At 36.4% G+C, this 17,118-nt stretch overlaps 1 protein-coding gene across 12 annotated transcripts in view; it reads right to left on the minus strand.

Moving 5' to 3' along the window:
- Window positions 1-4,794: 4,794 nt before the first annotated feature.
- The window catches only part of MIER1 (MIER1 transcriptional regulator), a 60,066-nt gene continuing 47,742 nt past the window's right edge, over window positions 4,795-17,118 (minus strand). For all 12 annotated transcript variants that reach the window (XM_060625283.3, XM_060625282.3, XM_060625281.3 and 9 more), the window contains 3 exons: window positions 14,494-14,621; window positions 10,075-10,214; window positions 4,795-7,749 (listed from right to left, as the gene is read on the minus strand). In XM_060625283.3, the coding sequence (XP_060481266.1) occupies window positions 7,421-7,749; window positions 10,075-10,214; window positions 14,494-14,621 (597 nt within the window). In that variant the 3' untranslated portion in view covers window positions 4,795-7,420. The remainder of the gene's footprint in view (window positions 7,750-10,074; window positions 10,215-14,493; window positions 14,622-17,118) is intronic.

Raw genomic sequence — 17,118 nt, forward strand, 5'->3', positions numbered from 1 at the left:
GCAGAAACATGGCCTCATCTTCCTTTTAGAAAGCTCACAGCAGCTGTAGTATTGGGATTGTAGGTCAGGAGTTGATAAGAGAGGGGCCAGGCAGGTTCAAAGTGTGAATCTAAATGAATGCAGTCAATACATCGTTAGTGGTTGAGCTTGTGGTACCTACTTGCTTAAAGCTGTGCAAATTAGAACAAAACAAAAGGTTGCCAAGCAGATTTGGCCCACTGGCTACTGGTGTGCCTAAATCGAGGACCTGCTGTAAACCAGATTTGCACTGTAACAGGATCACCAAGGATGCTGTGCAGATTACTGTTCGGGGGGGTGGGGGGTGTCAGAGAAAGGCAGGACTGGACAGATAAATACATCAGCTGTAGAAGATTGTTGTGTCCTGGTGAGACGTGATGGGGTGCTGTAGTGTAGCTGTGAAAGCACAGAATAGAAACGGTATTTGAGTTATTTTAGGAGGTACAATTAACAGGTGATAATGAAATCTGTTTCTAATTTTTATAAGTAAGGCTATGGTGAATTTCTTTTGCCTAAGTCTATTCTATTCAAGGAGACCATCCGAACTTCAGGAGATCAAAGATGAACATTTTTAAGGTATTTAAGGTTTCCAAATATTTTCCAAAAAGGTAGTTTTTTAAGTATAGCAAACTTTGGAATACTTGCTATGCAACAGTAAAAATAAATTTACTTAGCATTTGCTACATGCTGGGTAGGCATTTTTTCTTAGCACCTTACATATTGATACATTTTAGTCCCATAAGCAGTCCTTTAAAGTAAGTTTTACTGTTCTTATTTTAGAGGTGAGGAAAAAGAGGCAGAGAAAGGTTCCATTATTGAACAGTGGTAATTGTGAAAAAGTATTTGCTTTACAGAATGTAAATTTGCCTTTCTGTAAGGCCTACCTTTTGCTCTGTCTGCAGAGCCGGCTGGAACAAGCAGTACAGTGTAACGTTTGAGTGTGGAGGAAGTGTCAAATTACTTCTTTTAAATCAAATCAGAGGAGTCCCCATTTTACCACCTAGCAGGAAATTCAATGCCAGTCCTTCTCTAAGGTTAAACCAGATTCAAAGGAATTATATGGTGCCTTGAAAATAGAAGAAGGATCTTCTTGTCTTCAGCCCTTCATGGTCACCGCTAAACTCCTTGGTAACTGTCTCTGAGGTATTCTTTGAAGGCAGGTGGCATTGCAGATTCCAAACTTTGGCACAGTGTAAGTCTCAGTGCCTGAAGTCCAGCATGACCTACACACGCAGCCTTCTCTGAGGTCTTGCTAAAGAATGAACTCGCATTCCAACTATTCTCAGAGCCTACTGACCAGCTTTTTTTCCCAGCTTGAGGGACTTTCTCCTTTCCAGAACTTAGACTTGAGGGAAAAAAAGGGTAGAACAGGTTGTTTGTAGATAATATCTGCTTTCTGCCCTGCAACACACATCTTCTCTAAACACAAAGATCTAACTTAGGAACATAGTTGAATAAATGCACATCATTGGAAAATATTAAGTCCACTTCCCAAGACAGCTCAGTTTCCCCATTTGTAAAAATTTGTAATGCTGTGAGAATCGGTTTATAATGACTGTTTAGCACAGTGCATGTAACAGTAATCACTCGTTAATGGCATCTGATAATACTTGCAATAGGCTTTAGATGCCAAATGAACCTTTTTCTTTGACCAACACATGCTCCTTTTGAGGAATGCCTCTTCCCCAGCTGCTCAACCCAAATTAACCTAAAAAGTGCTGTTGCCTTATGAGAGCCATTTGCCTAGCCACAATGATGGGCTGGCTAAAGGGTGGCTAATAACTCACTTTCTGGGCCGTAGGGACTGAGTGGTCAAGGGTTGAGCCCATTGCTCTAGCCATAAATACATAGACACTTAAACTATTAAGTACCATGAAGCAAAAGGACAGAGGACTCTGCCCTTGTCTAAGCAGCTCAGTCTGAGGTTGTCGCACATTTTTCCATTTGGGGCCTTAGGTTTTCCCCTTCCATAAACTGAGGACTGCAGGGAAGGCTCCAGAGGGGTCACGTCTGGACTTTGGTGGACTCTTCTCACCAGCTGCTTCATCTATAGGGTACTTGTTGGCTCTTTAGAAGGGCTCTGGTGAAGCTGCTGTGGATACCAGAATACACCGTTCGTGTACGTTTGGCTTCCTGTTCACGCGCCTCTTTGCCAGTTATGTAGCGAAATAAATTGGGATGGACTGCCAATTGAGTGCTAGCAAAATTTGAAGGCTACTACAGGTTTCCGATTCTGAAATCCAAGTTTTTTCTTGAGTTTGTTGCCAAACTCATTTGGCAGCAATATCGGACCTGAAATGTGTGTGAATATGAATACATTTTACGGTGGCCATTAAGTGTTTAACCATAGGTTCGAGACCTGGTTGTGGATATTCTTTAAAACATAGCACCTCTCTAATATCTGAAAAATTCTGGTCACAAGAATTTTGGAAAAGGGACCGTACGCCTGTACTACTGCTGGATCTTCAACTAGTGCTCTCTAGAGAGGATTGATTTCCTTATGTATTTTTTTAATGTGTGATTTTTAAATCCCAAGAGCTCTGTGATACTGGCACAGTAAGTTTCACCTGTATTTTATAGTTGGGCAGTTGAGGTGTTTATGCTACTTTTAAATGCAAATGCCCGTCTACTAAACACCGGAGGGCAAATACAGACAGTGATGTAGTAGAGAGGCCACGAGGCAAAGCAGTTCATGAAGCTCATAATTCAGGCTATTTGGAAGCTCAGAACCACGTCCTCCAAATAAATTTCCATCAACCACAAACTATGTTCAAAGGGGACTACTGGTGTATTCATACTCAGAATGACTGGTACTACTCTTAGCTCACAGCCAGGTCGCTCATGTTAACTCAGCTGAAGCATAGCTAGCTGACAAGGGAGGAAAAAGTATTGAAAAGCCCCATTTTGGAGCAAGCTCTTTCACTAAATCTGGATTTTCTTTCTGGTCAGCAATTTACAGTGGCTCAGGTTAGTCTGATGCCACTCTCGCTGCTTGATCTCTTACAGTTCTGAGAGAAATCATTTCAGGGTCCCTATCTCCTCTTGTTCTCTTTATACAAAGTTTTAAGTGTATAGTCCTTAATCCAAAGTCCATCATCTTTCAGAGAGAAAAGAGTAAAACCATGTATTTTACAACTACCTGAACTCTACAAGCAAGTTCTAGCTGGTGTGCAGAAAGACAGATTTAGCCAACTCTACAGTCAACCATTCATGTTAACGAGAATATTAGAAAGTGTATTTATTTTATAACCAAGTCAAATGTGCATTAGGCCTCCCTCACCTTTCCCAAACTTTAGGAGGTCAGGAGACTCCCTACTCTTGTAGTAGTAGTACTCAGTGGACAGTGACAAAAGGGGGAAGTCCTGAATAATCCACAGCTGTTATGTTACAGTTAAAAATAAGTGGTCTTTCTTAGGGGAACTGTATGTAGATTTACTGTTGCTTAATTTCTAACAGAAACATTAAGCTCAAGGACAATCTTAGCTAGAATGCTCTGGCACAGAGTCTGGTGAACTGTTTCCCTGAGATCATGCCTGTTTCTTCCTTTTGCATGCTCTGTGCTCAGCATACACTTCTACCACTACTAATGAATGCCTTCTCTTTGAAAAAGAAAACATGCCACACGTTATCTGAAGCCACAAGCCAAGCCTTGTAGCTGGTACAAGTATAGGCCCAGATATTTGCCGGAGAAGACGATACAAGCAAACTTGTCACTGTTGACATTTAAATGTGAAGAAGCCTTTCCTATCAGTTGGCACAAAGGAGAATTGGGAGTTCAGCTCCATGGCAGTTTCTTCAATGTCCTTCACAGACTAGGTTGCCTTTAAGATGGTGTTCAGAGGTCTTCGAGCAAGCGAAATGACATTTTGAATATATCATACATCCTAAATAAGTCATAGGAGCTAGTATAAACACAAGTGAAAATAAAAAAAAAAAATGATCATGGTCAGAAAAGGAAAAACTCATGTACTTACAGATGTCAAAAGATGTCAGCTCGGTACCTAAGAGTACATAATAAATGAGGTTATGAAAAACTGCTATTATTAGAAAATGAGGCTAATCCTTCAGCCCATGACTTGTAAGACTTTGCAAAGGATAAACTTGATTATTGAAGAGTTGATTTTATGATTAAAAATTTTAAATAGTGGAATCATAGAATACAGGAAAAAAAGGTGATTTTTAAAAAGAACAAAAGGTTTAGAATTTGGAAAATTCCTATTCTTCCCCATATGACTTTCCACACTGGCAATTTTCATGAATATGGATTACATGTGGGAAACTTTTTATTTCTGTTTTGGCATTTAGTAGTGATACAGAGCCAGTTACACACCTCTAGAGTCATCAGCATACACCTTGCCTATGGAAACTCACCAACCCTCACTTATTAAAAATGCCCACACTTAATTTTCCATTTAGAAAAAAGTAAATATTGTGACAGAAGTTTTTTGAAAAATATTATGTGATACGAACTGCACTACAAAAGATGGGGTAAATTTCTAATTATATAGTTTAGAGGAAGGTGGGTGAATAAAGGTCTGCAAACCAAAAGATCCCCTTGGAGGAAAAAAAAGACAAAAATACATCATCTAAGATGAGGTCAGAGGGACCAGAAGCCACTCAAACACTAGTTCATGTGAGAGATCTAGGAGAAGGATGGCCAGAGATTATACATATTTTGCATTGTAAACAGTATGTATTATATACACTTAAAATCTCTAATTAAAACCTAGTGAATCAATCTAATGAAAATCATTCACACGGCATTATGTAGACAAGTATGTTTAAAAAAATATTTTAATAAGCATATTCAGAATGGCAGACAGGGAATGGGAAAAGGGAATTATTTTACAGTGCAAAATTACTATGCATAAATTTAAAAACATCTAATTCATAATTTTAAATGCCTATTTAAATATTCAAATACATTTTAAAGCTCAACAGATTTATGTTGAACTGAGTTGCAGATTCTGAACTCCATTTGAAAACACATCATAAAACAGAATACCATTTCAAATGAAAATGATAGTGCTTTGCTGAGGGTGGGTATGGGGTGGGGGAAAACTATTAACAAAGTCTTCTTTTCCCAATGCAGTTTAAGAGTTCAAGAGTTATGAAATGTACTAAATCTTAAAGCAAATTAAATTCATGATATTACTAAAAATTTTAAAGTAGTGCAATGACTTATCAAGTTATAGTGGCTGCATTATGAAGAACAAAGTACTGTGAAATACCTGTATAAACACAAAATACAATTCATATTTCTTCATGAAAGGCTGAGCATTATGTATTATAGTAGTGGAATGTCTTTTTATTAGGTATACTTTAAAAAGGTAAGATTAAGAAAAGTAAAATTTCCTAACATGTATACATGTGCCATATTTGCAAACATGCCTGAGAATTTAATAAAAATGTTCCTGTAATTAGTTTCCAAGAACTTCACAAACCTGCAAACAAAATGCATCTTTAAAAAAAGGTGAAAACAGCGTCTCTAATATTGCAACAACTTAAAAAGTACAGAGTCACTATTCATTTGAAACACGTCTATAGACCATCTTTGACAAAGAGCTAGGAGCTAGGATACTTTGGATTTGTGTAATAAAAACTGATTTAGAAAATGGATTGTGACCATCTGCTAAAGCTGCCATTCTGGATAAATTAAATGTTGTAGGGTAAAACAAAAACAAAAAGTTCAGGCTTCTCAACAGTTCCACCCAAAACTCTGATTTACTTGGATATGTATGTAGTAACAGTGAACATACATTATATGAAGTCAAGTGTTGTCAAGTGGCTTTTTAACACTGTTTGGGGAAAAGAATTGTTCACATTGGTGGAAGGAAGCAGTTCTGAACATATGTTAACAGTAATACTTCATGGGGGTAAGGCCTAAACCATAATTTCTCAGTGCAAACCTTTACTCAATTGTATTAAACAGTTGAGCCATTAAAAACAAGACCACAGAAGATTTATTTTAAAAAGGCATTGGCTCTTGAACTGATGGCTGAAAATGAATTGGTAGAAGCATTTGGGGTATGCCTGTGTGAAAAAAACAAGAATAGTTAATAATCTTTTATAAAAGTTTGGATATAGGTTGGTCTATCAGCTGTATAAAACTACATTTTTAACAAGAATTTTGCACTAAAAATAAAATGGCACTCTTGAAAGGCTATGCAAATAGATGATCCTATTTGTAATCACACAGAGCAATGGTTATTCATCTTATCTTCATTTTGGAAATACACTCAACTTCATCACTTTTTCCACATAAAATCAATATTGTTATCTGCCAACTCCTTGTGTGTGCCAATATCTAAATATTGCTTGACCTTTTCCCCTGTTTAGTTAATGCAAAAATGGGAAATTTTATAATGCATATAAAAATAATCGAACAGGATTCTGGTCAGCATGATACATTTAAGCACTTAAGCTAACATTAAACTTTTGTCTTGCTTCAAAAATAATTTTGAAAATTATAGCAAACGCAAAACAAACTATGCGATCTAGGTATCATGCTTAATTTCAGAATTCTCAAACTATTTGTCCTTAAGTAGAAATTTGAAAAAACAAATTTTCACAATCCTTTATGAATGCTTTTACCACCTGTATAAGAAACATGACTTAGTTACTACACAAACACTTAAAAATTCATTAGAAAAACCTTAGCAAAATAAAATGAAAGCTGACAGACTCAGAATATCAATTCCTCTCATAAAAGTTTACCAACTGTACAAGTTAAGAAAATTATACAAGCTTTTGTATTAAGAAAGGACAGCTCAGTCAAGACATATGTACTGTAAAAATCTTTCAAAGGCTACAAAGAATCTGGAAAAATACAGAATGTATTTCTTAAGCCCAGATAAGAATATGGAAAGACATCATTGATGTCAACAATTTTACATATACAAACCTGACTTGGTTTATTTTTAAACTTCTATATATAAAAAATCATGCTAGCATAACTTTCAGGATTCATAAGGGTTTCCTTAACAATGACACTCAATTTGTATGGAGAGAAAATGTCTTAAAAAAAGAAGACATTTCAAGAAACTCAGAAAAACTGGTGTTCAACAGAAATCAGAACTTGGTTTTTTCTTCTCTGCCATCAAACTAAGCAAAAAGTACCGGTAGTGAGCTTTTAAGATTAACACATCAAATGAGAAGGTACAGATATTTCCATAGTTCATTCAAATTTACTAAACTATTTGTTATAGCCTTAACAGGGTCTTTACACTTTTAAAGTAAAAAGTCTACAAAGGGCAGAATTATGAAATCTTACTAAAATCAGGACTCATTTCAAATTTAACCAACTGCTTCAAGGAAATCAACTTTTTAAGGTAACCCATCAACCCTGAAAATTTTAGTCACACCAGATTTTACTCCAAAGAAAGTAAAATAAGTCTAAAATTTAGTCATCGGTGTTTTCAAGTTCTTCAAATTTTCCATGTGACACTGCTTCCTGGAAAAATTCAGAAGAACCTGGACTTTCTTTTCCATTGCTGTTTACCCTTCGCCTTTTGGCAGGTCTCTCGCTTTTTTCATCAAAATCATTTTCATTTCTTGCAGTCATATGGGCAAGTTTTGGGTCAGTGGTAAGGTTATCTGTTTCATAACCATTAGTATCCACATCTGCATGAAGTGGTTTCTTATTTCCACCTGTTGGTCCATTCACATGTAACCCTTCAGCTTTTATTTCTTCTTTGTTCAACATTTCACCTGGTCCATTAGATGACACCCCTACATTGGAAGAAATATAAGTGAAACTGCTAGCATTAAAAAGCTAAATTTGTAAACTATTCAAAAACAGCTATTATGGAATAGCTTTTCATCAAGGATGAGAGATACCAAGTCTATGTATATATACAGTCTGAATGCTGGCTCTATTTACTTAGTAACTGCGTAACCTTTGGCAAAAGTTATTTACATTCTGTGTACCTCAGTTTCATCACATGTACAATGAGGGTAGTAAGAGATTTACCTTACAGGGTTGTTGTGAAGATTAAGTTATAAACATAAAGAAGTAATAGAATTTGGCACATATTAGAAGCATGTTGGTATAATGTGACCACAAATAAGCACTGGGTCCAGCAGTCTAATAAGATAAATTAAAGCAAAGATATGCACAAATTATTAGACTTAGCAAAATGGTTATAACTTTCTAATACTATGTAAAAAAAATGTTACATTCCTTAAAAGCTCGAGTTTTTTCTACTGCCGTATAAAATGACAAGACTTTTTCATTCTTAATGTAAATAAACCCATGGGTACTGTGTTTTAAAGGTAAAGATCACATATTTATCTACATAGATTTAAATAATCTGCCACTATGTTAAAATAAGTAATGCTGGCACTGTCCACACACACATTTGAAAGTGATGAAAGCAAACACAAATGTCTCCATAGTAGGTAAGAATAATTATTCTGATAAAAGTAACAGTGAAAAGGGCATGTTACAGTTGACTGCAAAATGGAGTAGACATTGTGGAGACAGACATTTAATGTAAAATACAGAATGCGCCACAGGAGAGAATTAACTTTTAATTATCTGAAAAATATTCAGTATAAAGGATGAGCTTCAAATATTATATTTGGTCCAAGAAAATATTCTATTTCCCCAACTCAAAAGTGCACTCAACCCATACATGCATACGGGGATGTTATGCACCATGATGCAGAAGGAACCATTCTGTTACAGTAAAGCACAAAGAGCTAAGTGACCACTGTGAGTAGGTAAAAAATGAGATTTCAAGACACTAAGCCCCTTACAAAAGAAAGAAAACTGAACTGGCGAAATCCATCCTTTCCTTGAAAACCTAGGAATCTTGATTGTGGGTACCTAGGTAAATGGCTTCTGGGCTACTGAATAACTTAATTTATATATACCTTCTTAGGTCAAACTGCATGTTTTCGTCAAATGGTTAAAAAAGGGAAAAACAAAAAAAAGGAAAATTTATTTGGTGTTATGAGCAAACAGGGAAAGTCCAAAGTAGTATCAACTATTTGCATCCCTGAGCTTCTATCCCCCAGTCCTAAGATCAGAGTTTTAGCTTTTTACTCTACCTCAGGATAGCATTAGACAACACGTCATCGAATCTTTTTAGACCAGGAAATGGCTGCCGGGCCCTCTTTTCTGTTTGTATGACTTGTTCTTAGGGGGAAGCAGTGAGGGAACAGAGAGGGGTCATTAAATGAACAAAATATATTTGCTCCAGCGGTGCCAGTGTGAGACCAAAGGTCAGAATAAGGGACAGTCTTTCACAGTGTTGCTCTTCTAGTTTCTGTCGGTGAGGTCAACTCTCCCTGGCCCTCCCCTAAGACTGTTACATCAGAATACAGGTGTGCAGAGCTTGTCTCTTAATTCACCCGTTTCCTCCTCAAGAGGAGTGGAAGGCTTGTCTTACTTAGGAAGACCATTTTAATTAAAGTAGAAGTCAAAATAATTTTCTGACTAGGTCTTACTAACGCAGTGACCTTTGGTCCATTATACATTTTAAACAAGAACGTTACCTGAACCTTAAACAAAATGGAATGCCATTTACTTCTTTCTCACAGAGATAAATATAGGAACGTTTCTGTAGAGTATTAATGCAGAGCCTGACACCTGCTTTATCTTTTCTCATCCTTCAAGGATATTACACTAGCAAAGAAAAAACTATTCAAGCCCTTATTATCTACTACTTTTCACCAAATGCTTAAAGCACTTTTCTGATAAAGTGTTACGGCTCTCAAAGTATTTCATAAATATCTATGTACTTTGATGTGAAATGGCGCTGGAGTTGTGGTCTAAGAGTTAACAAGAGTGTTTCTATCCAAGCATCCCGACTAAGAAAATACATGCTACTCAAGAATAAATTTCTTAGAAGAAATGGTCACTATTGATAGTATATTCTTATTAAGCTTATGTATGTATGTTCATATTATTTATGTGCCATGGGTACTGACAATTATTATTTTTAACTTCTGCTTTGGAAGTTTAATCCAAACCAAAACTGAATTGCCCATGCTACTAAAGACAAGTGCCCTTCATTAGGAACAAACAGAAGAGTTTCTTTGGTTGCTTACCATTCTGATTACTATTGCTTATAGTGCCGTCTTCTTTCTCAGACTGGCTGTTACTACTGTTTGAGGCAGTTGGGGGAGGGGATGGTGCTCGACTAGAAGCAGCACTTTCACTTTCATCTAGAAGACGATCCATGTAATCCCTTAAAATAAAGTGAAATAATGAAACAATCACCTTCTTATATTTAAAAAAGCTGAAAACTAAAACTGAGGTTAAATTTAGAAGGCTTTATTAGCAAATATGTCCTAATTTTCACTTACATTCATTCCATTGCCTCCTCTATCCCACCAGGATCTGAACATTTAAATGGAAAGCTCCTCTGGTTATGTTTGTTGGGAAAATGCATAAAGGCTTTTAAACTAGCAAATTTTAGAGACCTATAGAAAGTTTTAAACCTACAGGCAAGTGCTCAGAGTGGCCCAACTAAAATCAGAGGATCTGTAAGTGAAGAGACAGGGATGATGCCAATCAGAAGGAGTACAAAATAATTTCTGAACAAACACAGATTGCAATTTTAAAGCTCCTCAAGACTCTGTGATGGCTACAGCAATACCTCAAAGCCAAATTAGGGCCTACCAATGAATCATTTCCCTGAACTTTCCTGGATATTTCGTATATTATCTTCCTGCTAAATCTGAGCTACAAAAAGCTCCCTAAATTCCTCGGCTTATGTGCTGCCTTTGTCTACCAATATATCATTAGAGGTGTGCTCACTTCTTCCCTAGGTCGTTCCTGAACTATATGGGATGGGAGAAGAGCTGTCTGTACTAAGTGACTTTGGGTTGGGGTTACAAGATCTGAGCTAAACTCACATCTCTGAAAGTTTAGTGTCTTTACCTATATAAAATCATGTATGTGTCTACCACACAGGGCTGTTGCAAAAGGTATGTGTAGGAAAGTGTTTTGTAAACTATGAAGTGCTATTAAGTCACCAGAATAAAGGTCTGCAAACTGTGGCAGGCCACAGGTTTTGTGAATAATATTTGATGGAACACAGCCACACCCACTCATTTACATAGTATCTAAGATTGCTTTTGTACAAGAGCAGAGCTGGGTAGTTGCCAGAGAATTTAAGGCCTGCAAAGCCTAAAATACTTACTCTGTAGCTCTTTACAGAGAGTGTGCTGATACCTGCACTTAACTAATTCCCTAAAGGCAGGAATTTTAGTCTTTTTGTCATCACTGTACCACCTGGCCTAAGTTGTGCATAGCACAGAGTAGAAGCTCAAAAAAAACTTAAAAGTCATTATTTAAAAAATTCCTCACAATAATTATACTAGGAATATTAAGACAAATCTTTAGAATTTCTGAGCAAGTAAGCATGTGGGTGAGAAGGCAACAGTGGAAAAGGCTTAGGATTTTACTGAAAGTCTGTGTTAACAGTCCACCAAAGACTATAAACTGTAGTTATAACATCAAACTACATGATCAGACTGTCCCCTAGGTTATGGGGATATAATAAATATAAGGATGTGAAGTTTCCAACAGTCTGAGGTACAAAACACATATCAAAGAAATGTATGTAACCATAAGCTAATCAACTTAACATTCTAGGCCTTATTTTCCTCCTCTATAAATGGAGGGAAATAAATTTGATGGTCTTTAAGTCCCCTTCAGCTTAATGCCATTCATCATAATTCCAGAACAATTATGTAACGAACTGGAAGTACACAGAAACAGAAATGAGTATGAATGCCAAAGGGATTACAGAAGCTATGACTAAATAAGAACAGATGATACATGATGAGGACTTGTTGGAAATAAATTTGGTATGGTGGAAATGGATAATGGAGGATGTTAAAAGCCAAGCAAAGGAAGCCAGAGTTGACTGGATACCACAATGGTATTGTAGAAGAATTACTATTATTTCTTAAAGATTAATGGCATCCATAGTGCTTAAGGAAGAAGTCAGGTGGGCCATCCAGGAGGCTGGAGTAGCATTCAGATAATCGGAGTTATGCTGGGTTAAGTTTTTACTTAAAAAAAAAATATTTGCAAGCCTGTTGCAATAAAATCTCTAATTTGCATATGGCTACCAAATCTTCCAGGTAGTGAGTAGAGAGAATCTGCAGTAGAATCTTGCAGAGGCGGTTTATAAGGCATGAAAGTGGCAAATGCACTTCATTTTGGTGAACAAATTGGAAGGTAAAAATGTCACAGAAAAATGAACAAATGACTTTCAGGATAACGTGCTCTATGGATTTTGACTAAAAAGATGAAAAAACTCACATTTCTAATAATGTTTTGTGCACTCAAAGTGCAACTACTAACAGAAGAAGGTCCTGGAAGCAAACTAGAAAAGAATCTCCATGTTTACAGAAAACCACAATTTCTGCCCTTTGGGAAATAAGGTACGGTCTGGTCACAGCTTCTCATAGAAGATGTAACATAGCTAAAAGGGGTAAGTAGGAGTAAAAAATTAGTTTGTTCAGTTAAAGAAAAAACAAAACCAAAAACTATGGAACACACAGAAGGGACATAACTAAAGCCTACAAAACCATAGTATTTTCGCCTACAGGGAAAACCACGTTTGTTCACTTCATACCATTACACCAGGGGGCACTGTAAAATCTTCAAGCATGAGAAAAGATGTGGTATGGGACTACTTTTAACTGTGGCTATTCCACCTACAGATACTTAACCCTAAGAGGAATCAAGGTTGTAGACAGAAGTATCTTCAAAAAGTTGCCAGAAGCTATGGCCAGATTGTTAATAAGAAACTACAATGTTTGGCGGCACATCCCTACCTAACCTGTTGAGCTTGACAGCACACACGACCAACTAAGCCAGCCCACAACACTTCCCTTGGTGATGCTTTCTGAAAGAGAAAACGGGATGAACCATGGGTCTGACCCAGCAAGGCAATTCTTATGTTCTTACTGCTGATGACGACAGATTGCCTGTAGTTCGTGTGTGAACAATATTTCTGAAATGGGTGAAAAAAATGAAAGATGTTACTATGGCTTTTCCCTACAGAATAGCTTGAAAATTGTGACTACTTTAAGATACACTCTGAAGCCTACATAGCTATATCTCGTTCTGTCATTATACCTCAATACTACCAATAAATCATCAAGAAAAAAATTAACTATAAATTTATAACATTAAGCAATTAAATTTGGAATACTCTTTATGGAATTCCACTCTAGGCATCGTGAGCTTTGAATAATGAGGGATGAGGCAGAGTCCAATGTCCCAGGATGTCCAGGGGCAACCGTACCCATTATTCCCTTTTAGATAATTTTGCTTTGGATTTTTAGAGTGTGTGATCCTCCAGGGAAGTGACCAGCAGAGACACCTGTAAATGAACATGACCAGAAGCAGTCCAGCCTAGAGTTTAAATAAAGCACAATCAAATATGCACATAAGCACATCTTTCAAAGGCAGTTATTTGGCCAGCCCTAAGAACTTTACTGGTGCACACTGACCAAATAAAATCACAACTGAGTATTATTTGTATTTTGTGAACAGCAGGAAATAATGAAGGATAGAATGGTGAAGTTAAATCCACCTGACCAATTCATCAGCATTTTAGAACAACTCACGTGAGATGAAGGGTTCATTCAATACTCTATGTACCTAAAGTAAATTCCTAGAGGCAGCAGGACAGTTTTTTCCAAAGCTAGACTAAATAAGGCTCAGATTTTGGTGCACAGCGACTGATACAGACATATGACGGACGCATTTTGCATAAAGACTACATTCAATAACAACCCATGCTCCCTGTATCACTGGGAGTAAGCTAAAGTTGGATGACTATTCTATACTATTTCTGTCAGAGCAAAGGTTTCAGGAAATCGGGGAAAAGGGAAGTCATCATGCGCATGTTCTTTCCTCTTTAGAACACTTTGTAACAAAAATGAAAATGAAATTTCAAAATGAAATCATTTAAAAAATGAAATTTGACCTGATTTATTTTCTCTGTCTTTTCCCTTTTATATCATCTATACCCAAACCTTATTTTGGTTTCTGGGATCAAAAATAGATTACACAAGGAAAAATACTAATTTCCATTCTTTAATGAGCTTCTATGAGGCATTCAGCTCCATAGTTTTCTTTGAAGAGTCTCTTTTCTGTTCTCACTGTGCTCACAGTATTAGATAAAAACTATGTGCTTATACTGAATGGAACAGAAGTGAACTAAAACACGCTTTAACAGCTATTCTGATCCGTTTTCTCTCCTGAAAACATACTCTAAATTTTGCTTTGATGTATTTATTGTCTCAAATATTATGAATTGTAGTTTATAATGTTTCATAAGACACTGAAGTCTAAATGGCCTATGAAGATATATCTGTAAATGGATAACTTTAAACTAATGTAAACTCCTATCCTAGTGAAAAAGGAAGATTCTAAAAATCACAATTTTCTCAAGAAAAATCCAAAAGCAAAAATGACTCGACAGAAAAAAGTAAACTCACGTTACACCAGGATGAAGATTATATTTCTTTTTTCCAAATCGCGTTTGCTGAGCAAAGAAATCATAACGTTCAGATTTTTTCCACATATAATAGAATGCTACACATTCACCAACTGACCTTGTTCGAACCTATAAGAAACAAACACTTGTTTTTAAGAATCATCTCCTCCTTAAAGGAATTATTTCATGAAAAATATCTGAAGTGTGAAAAATTTAGCTGTACCTTAATATATAATACTGTACGTATAAAATACAACACTGCAGCAGCTTTGTTAAAACTATTCTTTATGAATCCCCATGGAGAGAAATAATACACTGGCAACAAATCTTCAGATATTTAGCATTATGCTTTTTAAAACCATCTCAATCTGGGGCACCTGGGTGGCTCAGTCGGTTAAGTGTCCGACTTTGGTGAGTTCAAACCCCGCTTCAGGCTCTGTGCTAATAGCTCAGAGCCTGAGGCCTGCTTTGGGTTCTGTGTCTCCCTCTTTGCTCCTCCCTTGCTTTGCACTTTGCACCTCATTCTCTCTTGCTCAAAAATAAACATTTAAATAAATAAATAAATAAATGCATCTTAATTTACTATACAAATAAATACTCCTCTATTGAAAATATCTGAAAGTGGCATTTAATTAAAATTAATGTTATGAACAGTATACTTTTACTCACAGAATACCTAGGGAGTCTACTTTTAAATTCCCATTTAAAAGATTCTCTTAGAGGTCTTACTGGTGATCCAGACTCAGTTATTTTACTTTCTAGAAAGGCTGAGAATATTCCATAATGAGTTGAAAGGTATAATAATGCCAATGCTAATTCTTTGTTTAGTAAGTTACTCCAGTAACTGGTGCTATATCTACCTATGCGACTGAATGGCTCTCCTTACATAAATGTTCAACACCAATGAGACTGGCAAATGATGTGGACAACATCCCCCTTTTCAATACTTAGCTTGCAAAGCTGGTAGGGTTAATGTATGTAATAAAGTACTGAGAGTTCAAAATAAAGAAAAAACGTATCTGCATAAGTGCTGGAATGCAAGACCATATAGCTTGAACCCATAAATGTCTAATCTTGAAGTAAGTATCCTGTGGGACTGACTGCATCTAAAGTCAATTTGATGACATCCTCATTTCACTACCGGACATATTTTTCTTTCTTCCCCTATGCTTGCACTTTACAAGTTTGGCCCATGCTGCTCTAAGACTGAAAGCTATCAAGGTTTTTGTTTTTGTTTTTATCATCTTCTCAAGCTTTTTTTTTTTTTTTTTTTTTTTTTTTTTGCCTCCTTTAGAATCTTAATTCTATACAGACACCAGCCAAGTCGACTGTACTTTACTGAGAGCAAAAATTGAAAAGGTATTTTGGGGCATGCAAAGTTAACAATATTATGAAAAATCTTCAATAAAGTAAGCCTACACAGAACTTATGTTTAAGATCCAAACTTCAATTTCAGGAATAAAAACAAAGTCTTAATGTTTTCACTGGACCATTCTTCTCCTTAAAGAATTACTGTCCTCTTTTTTTGTTCACTAGAGTATATTAGGTATAGATAGGTCAGCTGACCTCTGGAACACAGAAATATCACCATCCCAAATACTTACAAAGAAATAAAGGTCTTATTTTCCATATTACATTAAAGGCTTTTTTGACTAGTAGTTTCCAGTCACCTAATAGGTTCTTATTTCTTAAAAAAGGGATTTCTGGGGGCGCCTGGGTGGCTCAGTCGGTTAAGTGGCCGACTTCAGCTCAGGTCACGATCTCACGATCCGTGAGTTCGAGCCCCGTGTCAGGCTCTGGGCTGATGGCTCAGAGCCTGGAGCCTGCTTCCGATTCTGTGTCTCCCTCTCTCTCTCTGCCCCTCCCCCATTCATGCTCTGTCTCTCTCTGTCTCAAAAATAAATAAGTGTTAAAAAAAATTAAAAAAAAAAAAAAAAAAAGGATTTCTGGAGGGTTGCTGCTGCTAGTTATTATTCCAGTTTACCATTCCAGGGGTCCCCTCCCATAGGTAATCCAGCATGGTTTGATCTGAATCTAGGCAGGAATGCTGGAAAACTCATATCCAAAATGTCCCTTTCAACCACGAAACAATGTATTTTTTTTTTACATTCATAAACATACATATCTACTCATTAGCATAATACATGGCTTTCATAGAATATGCCCTGTGCTGGAGGTAATCAGTTCATCTGGACAGAACATTAAGGAATATGATACATTTTTGACACCAATGCTACAACTCAAAGTATCTCTTACTAGTTTTATGTCTGAGGCCAAATACCAAAATGCAACAAGTTAATCAAGAGTAAACTAGTTAATGCACAACAAAATTAAGAAAAATAAACTCACAGGATTTATAAGCAACTATTTACAGAACATAAAATATACTATTAAATATGTAGTGAAACAAATTAAGTAGATACTACCCAATCACATTAAGAGGTGTAAGAAGAATGTGGGGACAGACTATTTAGAACTCAGACTTAAATTAAGCCCATGTAAGCCCAGATACTTTCAACACCATCCTAGACAAGCCATCACACAAAACTTAGATGCTATCTTTAAGGAAACATGTAATGCAAAGGTCCTTGTCATTTCTATTTGCTAAAAAATGTGGTATTTACAT

This window comes from Panthera onca, chromosome C1 (genome assembly GCF_046562875.1).
Source record: "Panthera onca isolate mPanOnc1 chromosome C1, mPanOnc1 haplotype 2, whole genome shotgun sequence".
Lineage (NCBI taxonomy): Eukaryota > Metazoa > Chordata > Mammalia > Carnivora > Felidae > Panthera > Panthera onca.